Source organism: Oncorhynchus keta, chromosome 12 (genome assembly GCF_023373465.1).
Source record: "Oncorhynchus keta strain PuntledgeMale-10-30-2019 chromosome 12, Oket_V2, whole genome shotgun sequence".
Taxonomy (NCBI): Eukaryota; Metazoa; Chordata; class Actinopteri; order Salmoniformes; family Salmonidae; genus Oncorhynchus; species Oncorhynchus keta.
Window position 1 is genome coordinate 39,910,374 of NC_068432.1, and position 20,905 is coordinate 39,931,278.

General features: G+C 40.7%; 4 protein-coding genes across 25 annotated transcripts; 2 read left to right on the top strand and 2 right to left on the bottom strand.

The window, feature by feature from the left end:
- Positions 1–237: 237 nt before the first annotated feature.
- LOC118372722 (vesicle-associated membrane protein 8-like) lies at positions 238–2,566 on the top strand. Its single transcript, XM_035758706.1, has 3 exons — positions 238–468; positions 1,026–1,187; positions 1,367–2,566. The coding sequence occupies exons 1-3, from the start codon at positions 466–468 to the stop codon at positions 1,508–1,510; spliced, it is 309 nt and encodes a 102-aa protein (XP_035614599.1). The 5' UTR covers positions 238–465; the 3' UTR covers positions 1,511–2,566.
- Positions 2,567–2,845: 279 nt separating this feature from the next.
- Positions 2,846–7,365, bottom strand: hnrnpd (heterogeneous nuclear ribonucleoprotein D). 16 transcript variants are annotated; one of them, XR_004823268.2, is made up of 9 exons: positions 7,205–7,365; positions 6,306–6,474; positions 5,792–5,953; positions 5,384–5,515; positions 5,069–5,168; positions 4,757–4,921; positions 4,259–4,358; positions 3,803–3,904; positions 2,856–2,989 (listed from the first exon to the last, which is right to left on the bottom strand). XR_004823268.2 is itself a non-coding variant. In XM_035758697.2 (8 exons), exons 1-7 carry the CDS (start codon positions 7,363–7,365, stop codon positions 4,288–4,290), a joined length of 945 nt encoding a protein of 314 aa, XP_035614590.1. In that variant the 3' UTR covers positions 2,846–2,989; positions 4,259–4,287. The 16 variants fall into 16 exon arrangements, 12 of the variants coding, with proteins under 12 accessions (XP_035614590.1, XP_035614586.1, XP_035614583.1 ...); XM_035758697.2 differs by lacking the exon at positions 3,803–3,904 and having other exon boundaries at positions 2,846–2,989; positions 4,259–4,355; positions 4,769–4,921; XM_035758693.2 differs by lacking the exon at positions 3,803–3,904 and having other exon boundaries at positions 2,846–2,989; positions 4,769–4,921.
- A 709-nt stretch (positions 7,366–8,074) lies between these two features.
- On the bottom strand, positions 8,075–13,249 carry LOC118372720 (heterogeneous nuclear ribonucleoprotein D-like). Of its 5 annotated transcripts, XR_004823273.2 has the most exons (10): positions 13,014–13,249; positions 12,087–12,255; positions 11,763–11,924; positions 11,395–11,526; positions 11,055–11,175; positions 10,465–10,626; positions 9,679–9,785; positions 9,356–9,403; positions 9,163–9,266; positions 8,075–8,407 (listed from the first exon to the last, which is right to left on the bottom strand). XR_004823273.2 is itself a non-coding variant. In XM_035758701.2 (8 exons), the coding sequence occupies exons 1-7, from the start codon at positions 13,100–13,102 to the stop codon at positions 9,715–9,717; spliced, it is 906 nt and encodes a 301-aa protein (XP_035614594.1). In that variant the 5' UTR covers positions 13,103–13,249; the 3' UTR covers positions 8,075–8,407; positions 9,679–9,714. The 5 variants fall into 5 exon arrangements, 3 of the variants coding, with proteins under 3 accessions (XP_035614594.1, XP_035614592.1, XP_035614591.1); XR_004823271.2 differs by lacking the exon at positions 9,356–9,403; XM_035758701.2 differs by lacking the exons at positions 9,163–9,266; positions 9,356–9,403.
- LOC118372723 (enolase-phosphatase E1) lies at positions 9,143–20,802 on the top strand. Of its 3 annotated transcripts, none has more exons than XM_052458311.1 (6): positions 9,143–9,284; positions 14,761–14,862; positions 18,314–18,516; positions 19,052–19,184; positions 19,281–19,404; positions 20,150–20,802. In XM_052458311.1, the coding sequence occupies exons 1-6, from the start codon at positions 9,255–9,257 to the stop codon at positions 20,287–20,289; spliced, it is 732 nt and encodes a 243-aa protein (XP_052314271.1). In that variant the 5' UTR covers positions 9,143–9,254; the 3' UTR covers positions 20,290–20,802. The 3 variants fall into 3 exon arrangements, with proteins under 3 accessions (XP_052314271.1, XP_052314270.1, XP_052314269.1); XM_052458310.1 differs by lacking the exon at positions 9,143–9,284 and adding an exon at positions 13,902–14,150; XM_052458309.1 differs by lacking the exon at positions 9,143–9,284 and adding an exon at positions 14,120–14,645.
- The last annotated feature ends 103 nt before the right edge of the window (positions 20,803–20,905 follow it).

Genomic DNA, 20,905 nt, shown 5'->3' on the forward strand with positions numbered 1-20,905 from the left:
ACAGCTGATGGTATGTCCTAAAGACACATAGAATCAGAATAGGTAGAATGGGCATTCAAATTCAGAAGTTCAGCTTGTCATGTAATTTCTCCAAATCTTGTTTCTATCTCAAGTGCTATATGTGCACTTTGGGGTGGACCATGGACATCTGGGGGGTTTCAGAGCAATCTCAATTCTACTAATCCTAGTTCTATGTAAAGAGATGAGTGACTAACGTCAGGCCAATGGTAGAGCTCCAGTGCAGCAGAAGTAGTTAATGTGTAACTACAGGGAGGGGCAGCGCTGTGTGGAACCTGTGTCTGTACCTGCCTTTTCGCCTGTGTCTCAATCTACAGCTGTCTGAAGCATACTTTACTTGTCTCTTTATTTTCTATGCTAGTAATTCGTCTGGATAATACATCTTTGTGAAACATTTACCCTCTGAAGTGGAGTAGTTATTTTGTGGATAAATTAATTTGTTCTGACATGGTAAGTGTATTTACTTTGTCATGTGGAAGCTGTGAATGTGAGGCCTTGAGGGCACACTAATGATCTGAACTATAAGCACTACAGTGAGTAGAGCAGTGGTATTAAAGGAACAAAGACTATAAACAACAGGATCAGGCAGGCTAGGCTGTGAATATAGTTATTTACATGTGACTTCCGTGTAAGTAAATGTCTGACAGTCCAATAACCTTTGGGACTAAAGAAAGCAGTGACCTAGCTGTTTTGTAGGAAGTGATAAAAAAACTGTCTAGTCGGGAATGTGTCAATACAGGAATGGCTGAGGCTGAGCGATAGAGCAATATTTGCTTTCAGGTATGTTCAAATTATACTGTATATCCTGGTGTTGTTGAATTGCATTCTGCCCTGTGTATTGGCTCCTGTATTTGTGTGAATTGATATGGATGAGTCTTGTTTTTTTTGCAAAGTCAGATTAACATTTCAATACAATAGCAGTGTCATGTTATTCTGAAAACTATGGTATGTCAAACCTAATATATTGATAATATTCAGAGCAGATTCTCTCCTCTTCCTCTCCGTAGGCTGACTACAGTTCTCAACAGCCAGCCTCCTCTAAGATGGACTCAGTGCAGGGCCAAGTCAATGAAGTTAAAGTTATACTCAAAGACAACATCAACAAAGTACTGGAGAGGGGAGAGAGGTTAGATGACTTGGTTGACAAGACACATGACCTACAAGCAACCGTAAGTATTATAAGAGAAAGACAATAGTATTTTTTGAGGTGATAAGTAGTGGTCCCTCTAGTCTAGAGAAAGGTGTTGAACAGCCAATATGCTTCTGGTTTGCCTGTCTGTTTCTGCTTAAACTTGCTTGAAACCCAATTATATTTGACTTAACCTTCCATAATTCCTTGAATTTTCAGGCAGACTCCTTTCAGAGGACATCCACGCGGGTAGCCCGGAAGTACTGGTGGAAGAACGCCAAGATGATGATCATCATTGGAGTGATAGTTCTGATCATCCTCATCCTCATCATCCTGTTTGCTACAGGTGTCATCCCCAGTTAAATTGCCTCACAGACTCCTACAGTACTACATTCTCGCTAAAAGGAATAGGATGAACCACAATCACCAACAGTCATGTTTTGAATTTGATGAAACTGTAGTTTCATTCTGGTCTTCTCCCCAAGGCTCAAGGTGGATTATGTATAGTATCGTGACAAAATATAACATTTCACATTATGACTTCTGTAAATAAGCATCCTGGAATTTGTTTGATTGTTTTTAGATTATATCTGTTCATTTGATGTTTAATAACATACATCTCATCATTTTTGTAGATACATTTGATTGTGTATTTTTGTCCCAAGAGAAACATTACAGGTAAGGAGTCTCTTCCCACAGCATTAGGGTTCATTGAATGCTTTATATTTGTGCTTAAAGGGGCAATCTGCAGTTACTACATACATATTCTGATTTATAAGTTAATGATTTATACCCATTGATTCTTGAAGAATATAACTTATAAATGCCTCATGAGCTTAGTTCAACTGTCGTACCCCATCAGAACCCAAAATACGAGCTTGTTTTACTTCAATGTTTGTAAACAAAGTAAATGTAAACAAACACTATATCCTCAAACCATGGTTAAAACTACAAATGCTATATCATGGATAGTCAGTCCTTTCATCCATGGCACCGTCTATGAATTTGAGTAGTTACATTTCTCCAACCCCATCCCTCAACTTTTAACCGAAACAGGGGGGGGGGGGGTCGCTTTGTTATTGTTTCAACTGCTGATTTACTGCTTTAGAAATGATGGCCACAATAGTTCACTTCATTACAGTATATAGTTACACTCCACTAGCAATATAATACTGTCCAAAGGTAAAGCTTAATGTAACAAACAGTTCACACTGTAAAAAAACAATCCATTTCAATTTCAGATACGTTTTTTTATTTAAATGTTTTGATGATTTCTTGAATGTTCTATATTTCTGTGTACCATGTCAAATATATATTAACAAAATGTTTACTTGTGATAACTACGATAAAGGATGTAGATTTATTTAAGGGCCCATTTGCTTTTGACCGCAATATAAATCATTTATTTTCTGGCCCTGACCAATCCAATTTTATTTATCGAAGACAAATTTCCACCTCAGGGACAATTAAGTATCCTAGTCCTATTTGGGTTTCAATAATGGTCATTTATGCCTTAACAAAAAGCAATGTACATAGAATATTACACACATTTAACAAAAGGGATAACACTGAGCTTAAGTGAACAATCAACTCTTAAATATAATTCTGCATATATTCCTTTCACACAGTGTAACTCAATACAAGACGAATAGGAAACTTTTAAAAGCTTTGCAAGAAGAAACAACGAAATACAACACTGAACATAAATTCAATGTGCGTAGATCAACTGAATACTCTGACTGTGTCCTGCCTCAAGCCGTCCATAATAAAGGAAACTCTTGACTGAAACCTGTCACTTCGTCTGCCAACGCTCCTTCACAAGATATCCTTCAATCTTCCATCCTGAAAAAGACAAAACAAGTCAAACTGTTAATGATGGTTACTACTAGTAGGGCTACAACTTAATGTCAAAGGAATCCCGTCTTTACCATTTCCATTAAGAAAACACAATACAATAGATAAAAATATGTCTTACAATTAAGAATTAAAAACAAGTTAGTCCATAAGCTAGAAATCCTGAAGTGTGACAAATTAAAGAGTTCAAAGCCCAAATACAAAACCAATGAGTAAAGCCTTCAATTGGTCAAAAGGATACACATTAAAGAAAGCATTACATGCAAATTTCCAGGAAACGTAGAGATACTTTGATACTTTCTCAAAAGGTTAAAAAGAGAATTTTGTTAGAGGAAAATTAACGTTTAAAGGAGAAGTTTTCCCACCGCTGTCAGTAACACAAGCAAACAATACAAGTACAAAAATAACGCACTTCTCCAACGCAGTAGCATCCAAGTACAAACCAGGTTTTAGCTCATGGACTACTGGCTATTACTGCTACAAGAGCTAAATAAAGAAAAGCAAGAATTACAGGTATGATTAGGAATGAAAAAGACACTGGAAAGTCCAGAGAAAGCCGTGTCCTTTGAAAAGTAAATAGTTATTTTCTCAGTATCATGTTGTAATTTACCATTACTTGACGGGGGAGTAAGGGCCTGTAAAAAATGGCATTAAAATTACATAATTTGTATTTAAGTTTTACATTACAAAAAAACACATTACAGAAATTAAACAAATGAAAATAAAAAAAGTGGACAAAGCCGGACATGTCCCACTTAGTTTTTATTTACAATGCTGAGACAGGATGTTGGAAGACCATACCAAATGGCAGCATTCGAGAGCGTACGCCTCTCGTACCCGGTCCGCATTGAGCGGGCCAGAGAGTACCGGGGAGGTCAGCTCATGGCCTGCAAGGAAGCTCCGCTGGCAGGTACAAACAAGGTATATGTCAGAGTTAGGAGACAACATTATTATTTTCTCTCTTTCACTCTCTTTTCCCTTGTAAATCCTTAACTCTTGGTATCCATTTTACTGTAGTAATAGTAGTACTATACCTGTTAACTTTACAGTTACAAAATGGCTCATAAGAGGCAGCAGAAATAATTCACCAAAAAAAGACTGTAGCCTCTATGTTAAGACTACTGTAAAGCACTTTTCAGGTGCTGTGAAAAACTATAAAGAGAAAAACATTATGAGGGTTTATTATTATTATTATTATACAGAGGTAGATACATTGCACATTATCTAGGTTTGTTGTAGGTGACTTATAAAACATACCTGTCTGTGGGTGTGGTACTTCTGTTACATCAATACGGCTTGTAATTGTTCTGGTGACCACCTCGCCTGGGGGACTTCCCATAACCACCCTGCTGGTCTGCTGATTGGACACAAACACACACAGAAAAAGCATAATTATATGAGTAAATGATAGTTCTAGCTCTTAGTTAAGATAGTAGTACATATTCAAAATCAGTCATTTTCATTACATATATCCTTTGTTGTGTTGAATATTTAGTCATTTAGGAAACAGAAAACAATGAATAAAGGTAATGCGTTTTAAACAATATTGTTGGTTTTAATGTCATTTTTTTATATTTATTTACAGCATGATGGAATTTCACTCAAATACTAAAATATAAACCATACAGTTAATCAATAAGATTAAAGATTAAAGAGAAAAAAATCCATTGTCAAATTATCCATACATACATGTTATTTACATACTTAATAAGTACATTGTTTTCTTAGTGTGCCTTCACCAAAAAGATTACATACTGCTGTAGTCACCATATCCGCCGTAATAGTTGTTGTAACCAGAGTAATCATAGCCACCGTAGCCTTGGTTGTTGTAGCCATAGTTGCCGTAGTTGTTGCCGTAGTTGTTGCCGTAACCTTGGTTCCAGTAGTTGCCATATCCCTGGTTCCAATTCTGATTGGGTCCTGAAATACAACAAATTGTCCATTTGGTATGATTGAATTGACCAAAAACATATGATTTAACAAACAACATCATACATATCATTACTCAAATGTAATACAGTACTAGTATTGGTGCAGGAAACAACCTATTCTATCCAGCCAACTTACCCTGTCTGCCGGGAGGCCTGGAGGGGTATCCCCCTCTGCCTCCTCCCCCCCAGTGCTGCTGCTGGTACTGCTCCTTGGACATGGCCACCTTAATCTCACACTGAAGACAGGAATAAAACGTTTCAATAACCATGCTTTAAAGCTTCAAACTCTGACTGACATTACACTGCAGTGTATTCTCATTAATAATACTAATAGATCTAACTGGACCTGGCAAGGAAATGCCATCTGAAAAACATGCATTGAAGGCAAATTTTGAGCTACCAAACATATTCTGTGGGAAGTATTAGCAGGGCAAGCCATGATGTACTGTACCTTGCTTAATCCTATATTATGGTACTTTTTCTCCATGATCTTCTTTACTCTCTCCTCCTCTTTGAAGGTGATGAAGCAAAAGCCTCGTCTCTTGTTGGTTTTGGTTTCCATGGGGAGCTCAATGGACTCCACCTGTTCACACAGACAACACAGGAATATAATAACCTCTTATTCAGCAAGGTTTGGAAGTTTGGAAATATTTAGAAGGCTTGTCGACTTGTGAGGAAACAAACACTCAATATCAGCTCGTTTCGCTAACTAGTTTGGTCTGATCCTATCATTCAAAATGGCACCCAGGCTAGAAAACTCTACAGAACATCTGACAACGTAATATATATATATATTTTTCTATATATATTTTTTTTTAATATATATAGCATATATTTTAAGTCTACTGTAGTAGCCTACCTCTCCAAAGGCACCAAAATATTCTCTGATCTTCTCCTCTGGAGTATCTGGAGAAAGACCTCCTACAAAGACCTTTCTGATGGGCTCCTTGTTCTTCATGGCCTTGGCCTTCTTAGGGTCGATCACCTTCCCATTCAGCTTGTGGTCCTTCTGTAAAACTACCTACCAGAGGCAAGCCACAGATAAAACATCATTATAATAAAGAAACTGATAGAGCAAAAAAAGATTCCCATCCCATTGCTGCCATGCTATAGAGGTTAAGAGTGCTGGGACAGTAACCAGAACAATGCTAGGTCGAATCCCCAAGCTGACTCGGTGATAAATCTGTTGATGTGCCCTTGAGCAAGGAACTTAACCCTAATTGCTCCTGTAAGTCGCTCTGGATAAGAGTTTCTGCTATATGACTAAAATGTAAACATAATACCATATTCACACTATATAAGAGAGATAGATATAAAATAATATATCACAATCATCCAGCATGATCAATACCATTGAACACAATCAGGAATACCTTATCAACGCTGTTAGCTGCTTTAAACAGAACAAAGCCGAACCCTCGGGACCGGCCTGTCATGGGGTCAAGCTTCAGGGTGCAGTCTACCACCTCCCCAAACTTGGAGAAGTAATCCTTCAAATCCTTCTTTGTTGTGTCCCAGCTCAGACCACCAACAAACATTTTCCTGCATTTTGAGACAGATACGGATATTTCCATTCTGCATACAAATTCTCAGACTGCAGCTGTGTTCCAATTATCTCTAATAATGTTATTTTCTCATATGCTTTCCTTTCACCCGTCAGTAGGAAGAAGGAAAGAAAGAGTTAAAACCTTTAGAGAGGGAACATAGCCAAAGTCCTGGTTTAGGGTCAACGTTATCATTATAGCTATGATTATGACAATTAGCAAAGACATCATTTGATAATGCTGTAGCTTTTACAAGCTGTATGTTTGTAGTGGATGATTTAACTAACATCTCCCAGGTCGCCACTAAAACTTACCCAGAGACAGCATCCCTAGGCCACCCCAGCATCTGCCTAGCAGTATCCTATTTCTATCCATTTCTCACATACACAACTCTAAATCCAGCAAGCACCGTCTGTCTATGTTAGCAAAATGGAAGGTTCTGGTCGCATGAGAGCTGAAGGATGACAGCCACAACAGAGACAGTGATGCTGCTGACCTGACTGACCTGCCCTGGAGGGATCATCCATCCCTCCATCATCAGTACCCTGTCTGTAATATTTAGGTATCGGCATTCAACTCAAGTTATTCCCCATTTAAGCTTGCCAACGATGCGAGAAAATGTCAAAATTATGACAATTAGCTACTTGTCCCTTCTTCAAAACTGAGCTAACTAGCTAGCCATATAGGGAACGACAGTTATCGTTAGGCTAGCTAGTTAGCGGTCTCACCCCTCATCCTCTTCGTTTTTGCTGGCATCAATCTTTGATCCCTCGGATTCTCCTGCCTGGCCGCCCTCTGCAACAGTCGGCGTCTGCTCTTCGGTGCTAGCCTCTCCGTCCTCCTCCATTTTCACCACAGTTGGATCTTCACCTGTTTCAAGGTCCGACATTTTTTTATATGGCACAAATTGCTAAAGGTAGCTAGCTAATCAGCTGCTGTCGAGGTTGCGTGCTAACGCGAGCGTACTACAGCTGCTGTCTGTCTCGTTTGCGTTCGAAATGGGACTCGTTCTATTTTGCCCCAGGTTAGTAGGTTGCTAAAGATCAGACACTAGGCATAAAACAGTCACAACAGAACCACCCACTCTGCATTTGCTGACAATGACCAACTGTACTACTTTATTTTATATGTTTGCAAGATACCAGCTGTTGGCAGCTTGCTATTTTGCTAGCCAGCTACGTAAACATAATGGCGTCATGTATAAAATGGTGGGACTTGCTTCAGGGAGGTGTATTTCCAGACTATTGAAAGCAATTCTCAAATAGAACAACTTTTGCTATGCTTTGAAACGTATTGCACTGCAGTATGTTATATAACCGTCTGCTTTGTATGACAACAGGTTGATATTTTTCGCACTGACTGAATTTGACAGGTTCCATACGCAATAATATCGCTAAACAGATCTAGAAAATATGGCAGGGTTTATTCTCATGTCACGATAAACAAACTCTTAGTACATTACTGTTGTGTGTATCGATGACTGCACCTAGGCTGAAGTACCTACAGGCCTAAATGTTCAAGTCAAAGAATGACGCGGCAGCTATAGTTCGGTGTTATGAAATGCAAAACAGAATATAAAGTATGACAAAGTCAAGCTCTTGAGTTTTGTACCCTCTTTAATAATCCCTTTATCCAAAAAACTGCAGAAAATCCACGTTTAAAACAAAAGCAGGACAGGTTGAAAATCAAGGTGATAAGAACACATTACATGAAACCTAGACCTACAAGATGAAGGGAAGGGGGGGACTGGAACCAAAAAGCAGCAACCTCGCTATTTACAAAGTCAGACACACTGCATGCCAGCTTCAACTCAGGAAGAGGACAACGAAATAAGGGCCTGGTGTTTAAAACATGAGCTGATCTGAGGACAGGACAGGATTCAGCCCCCAAAGCTTCCACCTGGGTACAGGGTCATTCTCCAGCCAGCCCGTCTGCAAACAAGGACACAACACAACACAGTAGATGTTACCAACTTTGGAGCTCTGCAGGGCACAGTGAACCTTGCACGTCCATGTTTCACTGTTTAACTTCTGCTTGTGTCGTCAACTTAAACTATTAATAGTTTATTTTTCCACATTCCGTTTTAAAGATCATGTGTAGAACTCAGCTTCACCAAGGTTCTGTAACCGGTCCTGTAACAGCTCACCGGCCAGCAAAAGCTTCAGCTCCAATGAATTGGTGAGTAAATTTCACCATTAAGGACCAAGCCCAAATGTGACCCTATCTAAACTAAAAGATAACAACTTTGGTGGACATTTAAAGACAGATACACAAATAGCTCATAATATATTTTGAGTTGTCAGCTTTTTATGGCACCATAAAGCTGGTTTACATATGATCTTTAACACCTAAGTAAAAAATCAAATAAAAAGTTTTTTGGTGTTTATCAAGTGAAGTTCTCTAAGGGCTATAAAGAAAAAGCAATCATTATGAGTTTTAGCAATTTAAGGGGTTCATTATAGAAAAAACACTGTTGGTCCAGAACTGAAACAAGACCACTAAAATTAAGAGAAACACATACAAGTCAAACGTACATTTTTACACTTTCATATTAATATCCTGTAAAAAATCAATTTCAAACAAATCGTTATAGCAAACACTTTAAAAACTGAAAAGAGATTAATTTCCTTTCTCTTATGTTTCTTTTTGTTTATCGCTGGTTACAGGAAGTGTGAAGAGACCATACCACAGGACAGCGTTTTCTTGTGCATGCCGTGCTCTCTGCCCGCTATGTGCGTCGCCCAGAGATTGTCGTGATCAGGCGACACACGGCCTGCAATGAAGTCCCCGCTGGCAGGTACAAACAAGGTACAACATCAGAGTTAGGAAAAGGAAAACTAAGGATAGGTCCTTACTCTGTACCCATAGCAGTACTTTACCTGTTAACAATGCTATCAAGTCTCTTTATGTTATTTCCTTATGAACACCTGTTAAAAAGCAAGGGAAAAAGGAGAATCTACAGAAAAAAAGCATACGTTTTTTTCTGGAGAGCTTAATAAAAATAAAACGCTGCACAACCATTTTTGCAATTAAAGATCTATAGACATTACTTTTTAGTTTTGTCAAAATGGGGGTGTGCATCGTAATAGTAACCACTTGCTTTCTCTCATGATAGGTTTGAGTAATTGTTTAGTGTCTATTGATCTTTAAATTTTGAAGTTTTGTTTTAAAAGTCAAGCCTTGGGTGGGAGTGTTGTCTTACCAGAATTCTAAGCAGGTCCTGTTGGATCAGATCAGCTCAGTAAGGCTGGTAGTTGTTCTGGTGGGTTGTGACCTCTCGAGAGGCCTTCCCATAGCTGCTCTGCTGGCCTATGGGAAGGTCAAGGGTTAGAGATCAGGAAGATGAGTGTCACAGGCTAACTAAACAAAAACTTAGCAAAAGGAAATCCTATCAAGGTTTTATCAATGGTGTTCAGTTGACATGGCAGTCACGGTGCATGGGAGTTTTTTTAAAGTTCACTTTTCTTTTTTGGGGTAAATGGCAGCAGTAATCACATCAGTGGGATGTAGTCTGCAGTGTTTGTTAACCCAGTTGTGTTATTTTTGCTTGGACTTTCAAATTCAATGTTATTGTATCAGTATTGAGATGCACAATCATGTGTCAAGACATATGTACCAAAAACTCTAAGCTCAGCTGTGTTTTATATTATATACCCAGGAATTGAACTACAAGTACTCTCAGAAGTGTGTGCAATACAAATGTAATCTTAGAACTTTACATGGGCTGAATGATCATTAATGTTGCAAGTGTTCCCCGTAAAATAAAAGTGCATTGCCTGGATATGGAGGACCCCTCAAACATGCACCAGAGCAAAGAGACCCAAGGCAGGCAGCATTACAGACATCTGTTTTATTTTTTTCCAGAGCTATTGATTACATACAAGGATAATTTTTTCCGCCTGTTGTCTTAGCTAGAAGTACATGAGTTGTTGTTGGGGGCTGAAAGGCACTGCTTGTTTCGATAGTTGGCATCAATAGTGTAGCTTACCATTGTAGTCGTCGTATCCCTGTCCATAACCATAACTATTATAGTTGTAGCCAGAGTAGTCATAGCCCGCGTAGCCATTGTAGCCCTGGTTGTATCCATTGCCGTAGCTACCATAGTTCTGGCTGTAGTAGCCGTTGTAACCTTGGTTGTAGTTACTCTGACCTGCACAGAGACAATGGAGAGGTTCAGTGTGACAAGCCTATATTGTAGTTTCAAAGGCATTTGTATGTCTTGATTTTCTTTTCAATGTACTGTAATGCGGCAGGGTAGCATAGTGGTTAGAGCGTTGGACTAGTAACCGGAAGGTCGTGAGTTCAAACCCCAGAGCTGACAAGGTACGAATCTGTCGTTCTGCCCCTGAACAGGCAGTTAACCCACTGTTCCCAGGCCGTCATTGAAAGTAAGAATGTGTTCTTAACTGACTTGCCTGGTTAAATAAAGGTAAAATAAAAAATACATGCCCTTTTCAGTTGTCAGTACTGTCATTGTTGCATGTGTCAAATGCCACACAAGAAATTCCTTTTTGGAAGAATAAATAATGATACGGACAGACGGGAGAAGAAAAAAGATGTGCATTCTTCAGTGTTTACCTCCTCGTCCCCGGCCCCTGTATCCGCCACCTCCTCTCCCTCCTTCGTAGCCTCCCCGCTCTCCTCTGTGTTGTTGCTGCTGTCTATACACTTCTTTGGGCTGGGCCACTTTGATTTCACACTGCAGAGAAATCAGCCCATTAACCAAGACACTTGTGGAAAACAGTGATGACACTTTCTTCAAGTACCTACAGTCACATGTTATTTGACTGCCAACATTCTTCAAAATGGCTGTCTAAACTAAGTTGGTTAAATAGCATAGAAATAATAGCTTTGCCTATCAGCGCAAGATGTGTAACAGCGTTCAAATGGTCATTGTGAATAAGCGGAATCCAGCTACCTTTCCACTCCCAACTTGGTGGTATCTGCACTCCAACAGCTTTTGAACAGGAGTCTCCTCACAGTAGGTCACAAAGCAAAACCCACGTCGCTCGTTGGTTTTGGTGTCCATGGGAAGCTCAATGCTGTCAATCTGGAAACAAGGTTTCTCTCAGTGGCTAATGAAGACAGTAATCATATAATTCTGCGTACCTCAGTCTTTGTACCATGTGAAGGCGGTAAATTATACAATAGCATCAGCTCTAGCTCCATTGCCACACTCGCTCAGTGGACTTACAGCTTCCTAAAAAAGTGTGGGTTTACCATATCTAAAAACGTAGAATAAAACATATGAATACATTGACAGTGCACTCATTCTGTCACTCTTACATCTCCAAAAGCGCCAAAGTATTCTCTGATTTCCTCCTCTGGGGTATCTGGGCTGAGGCCTCCAACAAACACCTTCTTGGGCGGTTCCTTCCCCTTCATGGCTTTGGCCCTCTTTGGATCGATCAGCTTCCCGTCCAGCTTGTGCTCCTTCAGCTCCAACACCTGCATACAGGATAATGTGTCAGTAAAACAGGGTGTGCGATCAAGTGATGTGAGTGGATGCCAACTATGTATGTCTTGAAATTATTTTGTTCAGAATTAAGAGAGCAAGACTAGAGACAGCCTGTCCTGTTCTCTGCTCATAGAGTCTGTTCTAGTGCTTACCCGGTCTACACTCTCTGAGTCTCTGAAGAGAACAAAGCCGAAGCCCCGGGACCGGCCCGTCATCAGGTCTGTTTTGATGGTGCAGTCCAGAACCTCTCCAAACTTCGACAGGTAATCCGTGAGGTCTGTTTTGCTGGTGTCCCAACTGAGCCCTCCAATGAACATCTTGCTGTGAATGGAGAACCAAGGAGACAAATGCAGTCTTATCAGACAGTCATAACTACATCTTTGTTATACATCCCTAACAACCTGAGTCACTAGCTATGACTTTGTTCTTAACTGACTTGCTTAGTTAAATAAATGCCTAATTTACTTTAGGTCAAGCGGTTGTCACCAGCTAGCTGATTAGGCCTAACGATTCAAACTGTATATAACGGTTAGCTATAAAGGCAACAGCTAGATCAGTAAACTGTATCTAACTAGATACTACACACACACACTTCTGATTCTAGCTTGGGTGGCCACTAAGTGCATGTACAGGACATGTGTAGCTATTTGTTGTTCTGTCAGTATTCGAAAAACCAGCAGTAACGTTAACGTAGTGTAAGAGAAAAAAAGAGCGCCAATAACCATCTACGTCAATCTGATGATAAACTAGCTAACTACAAATAACGCGGTGACTACATGTCACAGCACATAGCCAACCCCGTTTGCCCACTTAGGGAACTTGGCCTGAATGACATGACGCCAGTTAGTTTGCTCACGTTAGCTAGCTTTGCATGCATGATCACAACAGGGTCTGGCTAATATTGGCTAGTAACCTAATACACGTTAACGTGTTACCACTCCAATAACACGCTACGTTTGAATCAAAGACAACGTAGGTTGTCTCCAGCTGGCAGAAATAACAGTAGCTGGTTAGCTACACCTATTAGCTAGCTACTCTTGCTGAAAGTAGCTAGCTAGGCTAACGTCAAGCCGCTTTACCCGTCGTCCTGCTGGTTTTTGCTTGCATTTATCTTGGAGCCCTCTGGAAACTCGTCTGTACTGAAGTCAACCTGGCCTTCGGTCTCCATTTTCGAATGTCACCCGGTTGTTAAATAGAAATGTGTATTTAACGTTAGGCCTGATTGCAAAATACTTTTGGGGACGAATTCAGTCGCGATTGCTATGTAAAATGGCTGACATCAAGGGCGGACTGGGTTGCGGGGAGTGACGCAGATGATGTGGTTTGTTTGCGGCGGCTCAGTGGGGGAGGCGCTGTTGTCTTTGCTACAAGCACTTTTTTACGGAAATTACTGATTGGTGATGTTACCTTCTGATCACAGATGATCGTCATTACAAACAACTTCCTGGGTTTAATAACATTTTACCAATGGCAATTTATTCTAAAATCTCTGTTTTTACTTTCTTCATTATGGTTCGAAAATTAAAAGCAACACAGTAAATGACCTTTTTGTTGACTCAAAACGAAATACTGCATATGATTTCCATTATTATCAACAAACACCAAAGAGACTGAACAGAGGTTTCAAACATCTCTGCAAACACTTCTGTCAGATACTGTAATATTTACCCAGGAAAGTATGATATCTGCGCAAACGCATGTGGCTCTGTCGCCATCTAGGTTTACTTTTCAGACAGTGGCACTCGAAGCATCGTTGCCTATGGCGCCACCAAAGCCGCGGTCTGGGAAACTTCTGTATGTGTAATGTTTACTGTTAATTTTTGTTGTTTTTCACTTTATATATTCACTTTGTATGTTGTCTACCTCACTTGCTTTGGCAATGTTTCCCATGCCAATAAAGCCCTTGAATTGAATTGAAACTACTTCAAGGTCTCAAGGGTGAGTGACGTCACCGATTTAAACGCTACTAACGAAGTTTTTTTTATAAAGTACTACTCGCGCTCTACTAACTAGCTAGCCATTTCACACCGGTCATACTCATACAGTACCAGCCAAATATATTGAAAGCACTGTACACATGTTGTGCCCAAACACTGGCCTTATAATTAGCTACGACAGAGCAGAGAATCTCTTGATATGGTTATGCAACGCGTCACACATTCTAGAATATGTGGAATGGGACGTTCGACTGCGCATGGCCTGTGCCCCACCCACCAGTAAATACAACTATTGTAGCGAAATGAGCAATGTTATGATATTGCAGCACACTGTTTCCTTTTCTATTTTCCTAACCTAGCTAAATGTTTGGTTTTGTCATTTAACATTTTATGAGTAGCAGTGCTTTACCCTCGTGGTCGTCATTATCACGCCTTCCTGGAAACAGAATACTTTCTTTGCTCTTGAGCACGTTCAATGGGTCTGGCTGCTTCATGTGTGCTGACGAGTCTGCTCTACCCAACAATAGCTAATTGAAAAGTAACCTAAAAATATATATATATATTTGGAAAGGAGTTGGTAATCCCCTGTTAGGGTTTGCTCGCTTTTCTCCAGCCTGGGTAGCGGGGTAACGTTAGATAGCCAAGCTAACAGTTAGCTACTAACTACAGTAGACGGCTTCAGACAGGAAAATGGCCAGTGTTTCAATCCCTGAAAACACTACCGCACTTTTGCTGGATATTGAAGGAACTACGACACCAATAACGTTTGTAAAGGTAGCTAGGACAACAAACCGAGACATGCATGGCTTTTGTGGTGGTTTTTTTTTGGTAGACCGATGGTTTGACAGTTAGCTAGCTACATGATAACGGTGCTATTTCTCTACTATAGGACATTTTATTCCCATACATCAAAGATCATCTCGAGGAGTATCTGTCGGCGCACTGGGAAGAAGATGAATGCAAACAAGACGTGCATCTCCTTAAGAAACAGGTAACTGGTTTTCTGCAAACTGTGGACAATGATGACCAGTCAGCAGTGACTGCACACAATCTCAGACAGAATATGCAACACCCATGCATTAATTTTGGTTGAAAACCTGTACATTTTGATTTGTTGAACCAGTTAATGATTGCTTGTGTGGTGTGATTAGTACATTAAACGACTGCTGTTCAGAGTTTGGTGCCAACAGCCATAGCAACCTCATCTCGTGTAGTTAACTATTATTGTCGCCTGTTTTAAAATATTTAAACAATGTTTTTATTTTTTTCTAAAGAGTGAGGCCTACATGGATTTGAGATTTCCTGTGTTTTCATTGTTTGCTGTAATCCAGTGGGTTTGGGTTTAGCACAAATATATATATATATATGATTTTTCAACATCGATACCGATTTATTGGAGGACCAAAAAAAGCCGATACCGATTAATGGAACCATTTTTGTTTTTGTAATAATGACAATTACAACTGAATGAACACTTATTTTAACTTAATATAATACATCAATAAAATCAATTTAGCATCAAATAATGAAACATGTTCAATTTGGTTTAAATAATGCAAAAACAAAGTGTTGGCGAAGAAAATAAAAGTGCAATATGTGCCATGTAAAAGAAAAAAAAAAGGCTACCGTTTAAGTTCCTTGCTCAGAACATGAGAACATATGAGAGCTAGTGGTTCCTTTTAACATGAGTCTTCAATATTCCATGGTAAGAGATTTTAGGTTGTAATTATAGTATTTATAGGACTATTTCTCTCTATACCATTTGTATTTCATATACCATTGACTATTGGATGTTCTTATAGGCACTTTAGTATTGCCAGTGTAACAGTATAGCTTCCGTCCCTCTCCTCGCTCCTACCTGGGCTCGAACCAGGAACACATTGACAACAGCCACCCTCGAAGCAGCGTTACCCATGCAGAGCAAGGGGAACAACTACTCCAAGTCTCAGAGCGAGTGACGTTTGAAACGCTATTAGCGCGCACCCCGCTAACTAGCTAGCCATTTCACATCGGTTACACCAGCCTAATCTTTGGAGTTGATAGGCTTGAAGTCATAAACAGCTCAATGCTTGAATCATTGCCAAGAGATGCTGGCAAAACGCACGGAAGTGCTGTTTGGATGAATGCTTACAAGCCTGCTGCTGCCTACCATCGCTCAGTCAGATTGCTCTATCAAATTATAGACTTAATTATAACATAATAACACACAGAAATATGAGCCTTTGGTCATTAATATGGTCGAATCCGGAAACTATCATCTCGAAAACAAAACATTTATTATTTCAGTGAAATACAGAACCGTTCGGTATTTTATCTAACGGGTGGCATCCCTAAGTCTAAATATTCCTGTTACATTGTACAACCTTCAATGTTATGTCGTAATTACGTAAAATTCTGGCAAATTAGTTCACAATGAGCCAGGCGGCCCAAACTGTTGCATATACCCTGACTCTGCGTGCAATGAACACAAGAGAAGTGACACAATTTCACCTGGTTAATATTGCCTGCTAACCTGGATTTATTTTAGCTAAATATGCAGGTTTAAAAAATATACACTTCTGTGTATTGACTTAAAAAGATGAGAGGCCTGTAATTTTCATCATTAGGTACACTTCAACTATAACAGACAAAATGAGGGAAAAAAATCCAGAAAATCACATTGTAGGATTTTTAATGAATTTATTTGCAAATTGTGGTGCAAAATAAGTATTTGGTCACCTACAAACAAGCAAGATTTCTGGCTCTCACAGACCTGTAACTTCTTCTTTAAGAGGCTCCTCTGTCCTCCACTCGTTACCTGTATTAATGGCACCTGTTTGAACTTGTTATCAGTATAAAAGACACCTGTCCACAACCTCAAACAGTCACACTCCAAATTCCACTATGGCCAAGACCAAAGAGCTGTCAAATGACACCTGAAACAAAATTGTAGACCAGCACCAGGGGAAGACTGAATCTGCAATAGGTAACCAGCTTGCTTTGAAGAAATCAACTGTGGGAGCAATTATTAGGAAATGGAAGACATACAAGACCACTGATAATCTCCCCCGATCTTGGGCTCCACGCAAGATCTCACCACGTGGGGTCAAAATGATCACAAGAACGGTGAGCAAAAATCCGAGAACCACACGGGGGACCAAGTGAATGACCTGCAGAGAGCTTTGACCAAAGTAACAAAGCCTACCATCAGTAACACACTACGCCGCCAGGGACTCATCCTGCAGTGCCAGACGTGTCCCCCTGCTTAAGCCAGTACATGTCTAGGCCCGTCTGAAGTTTGCTAGAGAGCATTTGGATGATCCAGAAGAAGATTGGGGAATGTCATATGGTCAGATGAAACCAAAATATAACTTTTTGGTAAAAACTCAACTCGTCGTGTTTGGTGGACAAAGAATGCTGAGTTGCATCCAAAGAACACCATACCTACTGAGAAGCATGGGGGTGGAAACATCATGCTTTGGGGCTGTTTTTCTGCAAATGGACCAGAACGACTGATCCGTGTAAAGGAAAGAATGAATGGGGCCATGTATCGTGAGATTTTTAGTGAAAACCTCCTTCCATCAGCAAGGGCATTGAAGATGAAACGTGGCTTGGTCTTTCCGCATGACAATGATCCCAAACACACCGCCCAGGCAACAAAGAAGTGGCTTCGTAAGAAGCATTTCAAGGTCCTGGAGTGGCCTTGAAGCCAGTCTCCAGATCTCAACCCCATAGAAAATATTTGGAGGGAAAAACATCACTGGCTCTAGAGGAGATCTGCATGGAGGAATGGGCCAAAATACCAGCAACAGTGTGTGAAAACCTTGTGAAGACTTACAGAAAATGTTTGACCTCTGTCATTGCCAACAAAGTGTATATAACAAAGTATTGAGATAAACTTTTGTTATTGACCAAATACTTATTTTTCCACCATAATTTGCAAATAAAATCATTAAATCCTACAATGTGATTTTCTGGATTTTTTTTCTCATTTTGTCTGTCATAGTTGAAGTGTACCTAATGATGAAAATTACAGTCCTCTCATCTTTTTAAGTGGGAGAATTTGCACAATTGGTGGCTGACTAAATACTTTTTTTTGTCCCACTATATAGCTATGTAGGTCACAGATAATTGGTGTATTTGATTAGTTACCGACCATAGAAGTCATATGGGATGATGTGAGTGCAGGAGATGAGACAAGCTTTCAGAGCTGCATTCATATTCACTGGCTACTACAGGATGCTGCTTTTTTTCACCAGACAAACCAATTTAAAGTAAATTAGTGAACATTATTAGGTTCCTCAATAAGATATGCAGCCAGGAGGTTTGAGCAATGAGATCTTTTCTCCAATGAGCTTACTGAATTGGAGAAGGCAGAACGATGGCTGTCAATGTGTAATCGAACCCTGCTTCCTAATGAACATGACCTGATTGACCATGTTCTGTCCCGGTCATCATGTTAGGTTGAGGAGGACCTGCGTCTGCATCGGGCTTGTGCGCAGCACTCCCTGGACCAGTCTGGGCACACGGACGAGGAGAAAGCCATCAGGGAGGTGGTGGACAACGTGCTGTGGCAGATGGCTTCGGACAGGAAGTCCACGGCTCTGAAACAGCTGCAGGGACACATGTGGAGGGCGGCCTACGCTGCTGGGAGAATCAAAGGCGAGTAAGTAGCTGGGAGTGTTCCTTCTATTGGACGGATGGGGATGTCGGAGGTTACTGGCGGCATGTAGCCTAGCGGTTAAGAGTATTGGGCCTGTAACTTAAAGGTCACTGGTTCGAAACCCTGAGCCAGCTAGGTGAAAAATCTGTCTGTGCCCTTGAGCAAGGCACTTAACCTAAGAGCATCTGCTGAAAATGACTAAAGGTTACTACTGTCTGAGGGTACTATTGTAGGAGGGATGAATCCTTAATCAATCTTAGTGCAAATCTCACTTCATGGTTAACATAAGTCAGAGATATGTGTGCACAGATTGCAAGATTAGATTCTTCCCTGCATGAATGTGTAGCCCAATGTTATTGTACTCAAGGTGATGGCTTCTAAACCGCCTGTGGGAGGATCAAGTCCTATTGTACTGTCGCATTTCTTCCAAATGTCACCTTCAAACCCGATGATTCATCCCGATGAAAACACAGGATTACTAAGGTGTGTGTGTGTGTGTGTGTGTGTGTGTGTGTGTGTGTGTGTGTGTGTGAACCAGGGTGTACCAGGACGTGGTTCCATCCATCAGGAGGTGGAGACGGCAGGGCCTGAAGGTTTATATCTACTCCTCTGGCAGTGTGGAGGCTCAGAAACTACTGTTTGGATACTCTGTAGAGGGAGACGTACTAGATGTAAGGAACTCTTCTCTTTTATACACTGTTTAGAACACACACTAATCTTCATTGTAATACACTCCCAGCTAAATTCAGATTCTCTCTTCCTTTCAGCTATTTGATGGCCACTTCGACACAAACATAGGCACTAAAGTAGAAAGCAAAAGCTATGTGAGGATTGCAGAGAGAATGGGCTGCCCACCTGAAGAAATCATGTTCCTGACAGATGTCACACGAGGTAAGTGTTGTAGCAGGCGGATTAGTTTAACACTGAATGTCATTTACATAAATCAGACTGAGCCAGAGCCTTTCTATCTAGCAGGATCCCCCTCCGAAGCCTTGCCAGCCTTAGCTGTTACTCTGAATTCAACAGTGGATTTTTCCACTAGCTAGTCAAAGGGCTTGTCCTGAACTACAACAACCCAGCCAGCATTAGGCCAGGAGAGCTGCTTCTTATAGAATATCAATTAGGTATATTTGAACTTTTATTTATTTGACTATATTATGAACTGTTTTATGGACACACATGTTCCCAATAACCTACTGGTTAACATGAAGGAAGGGAAATAATACATTGATCAGATGTTTATATCCAAAGCCATGTAGCTAGCCCTGCACTAATCCAGAATAGCATTTGGAAAGGCTGTTGTATCAGAGTTAAATCAGTACTGTATTAGTGCTCTACTGCACTGCAGCGAGGGCCTCCCCCTGAGGGAATGCAGATGCCATCATGTTAGTGTAGCGGTGCACTAACGCATAGAGAGTCATACAGTTACCTCAGGGGCTGGGACCACAACCACCATGAGGCCTCCGTGTCACATGTTCTACTTTCCTTTGTTGTGTAGAATGTTAACTTAAAACATTCTGTTAAACCATGACTGGGACTTGAGTAAGCCTGCTGTTGTGGGATCCTAGTGTAGCTCATGGGACATGGATGACTGAGAGGAGGATATTACAGTAGTGTGTTTTGTTCTACCCTGCAGAGGCCAAGGCAGCGGAGGATGCTGGTGTGAACGTGGCTGTAGTGGTGCGTCCAGGGAACATGGAGTTGACAGAGGAAGAAAGGTCTCACTATAACCTCATTACAACCTTCAGCCAACTGGAAGTGAATGGCAGCGCTTAACACTGGAGAAGAGGGTAGGGGGAGGGGGTAGAAATGCTGCCGTCTGATTTTCCCCTTCACCTCCCCAAAGTGTATGCTCATTGACTCCCCCTTGGGGATACAAAAAAGTATTGGTCTTCACATGGGAGTTTTCACCATATCTTACACCTTTGCATTGTTTTTAAATCTGAGGGGGAGTAACGAATGCACACTTCAGGGAGAAGAAGGGTAGAGAAACAGAACACAACCAGAGAGTGGGAGAATACACTCACTCACTGGCCCTGTTCTATCAAGTTCCCACTTCCCCTAGCACCTGCTGCCCTTAGGTCTAATGAAAGGACTGGAACGGTAAGAGCCACGTGATGGACGCTCCTCTGTTGTTAAACACAGGAACTGTCGGGTATTCAGGCTACGCACAGGGTGGGTGGTGGGCAACAAGCACTAAGAGCCGTACCAGTCTGCAGACTGCACGTTTAAGGGACATGACAGGGCTTCTTTTTTTTAAACATTTTAAATAAAAACTATTTAAGTTGATCACTTAGTATTTCTTTAACTGTAATATGGTTAAATAGGCTCTTGGAAGTTGAGTGCTACATCACTGCACAGCGGGTTTTGTACATTGAGTCACTTTGAAACA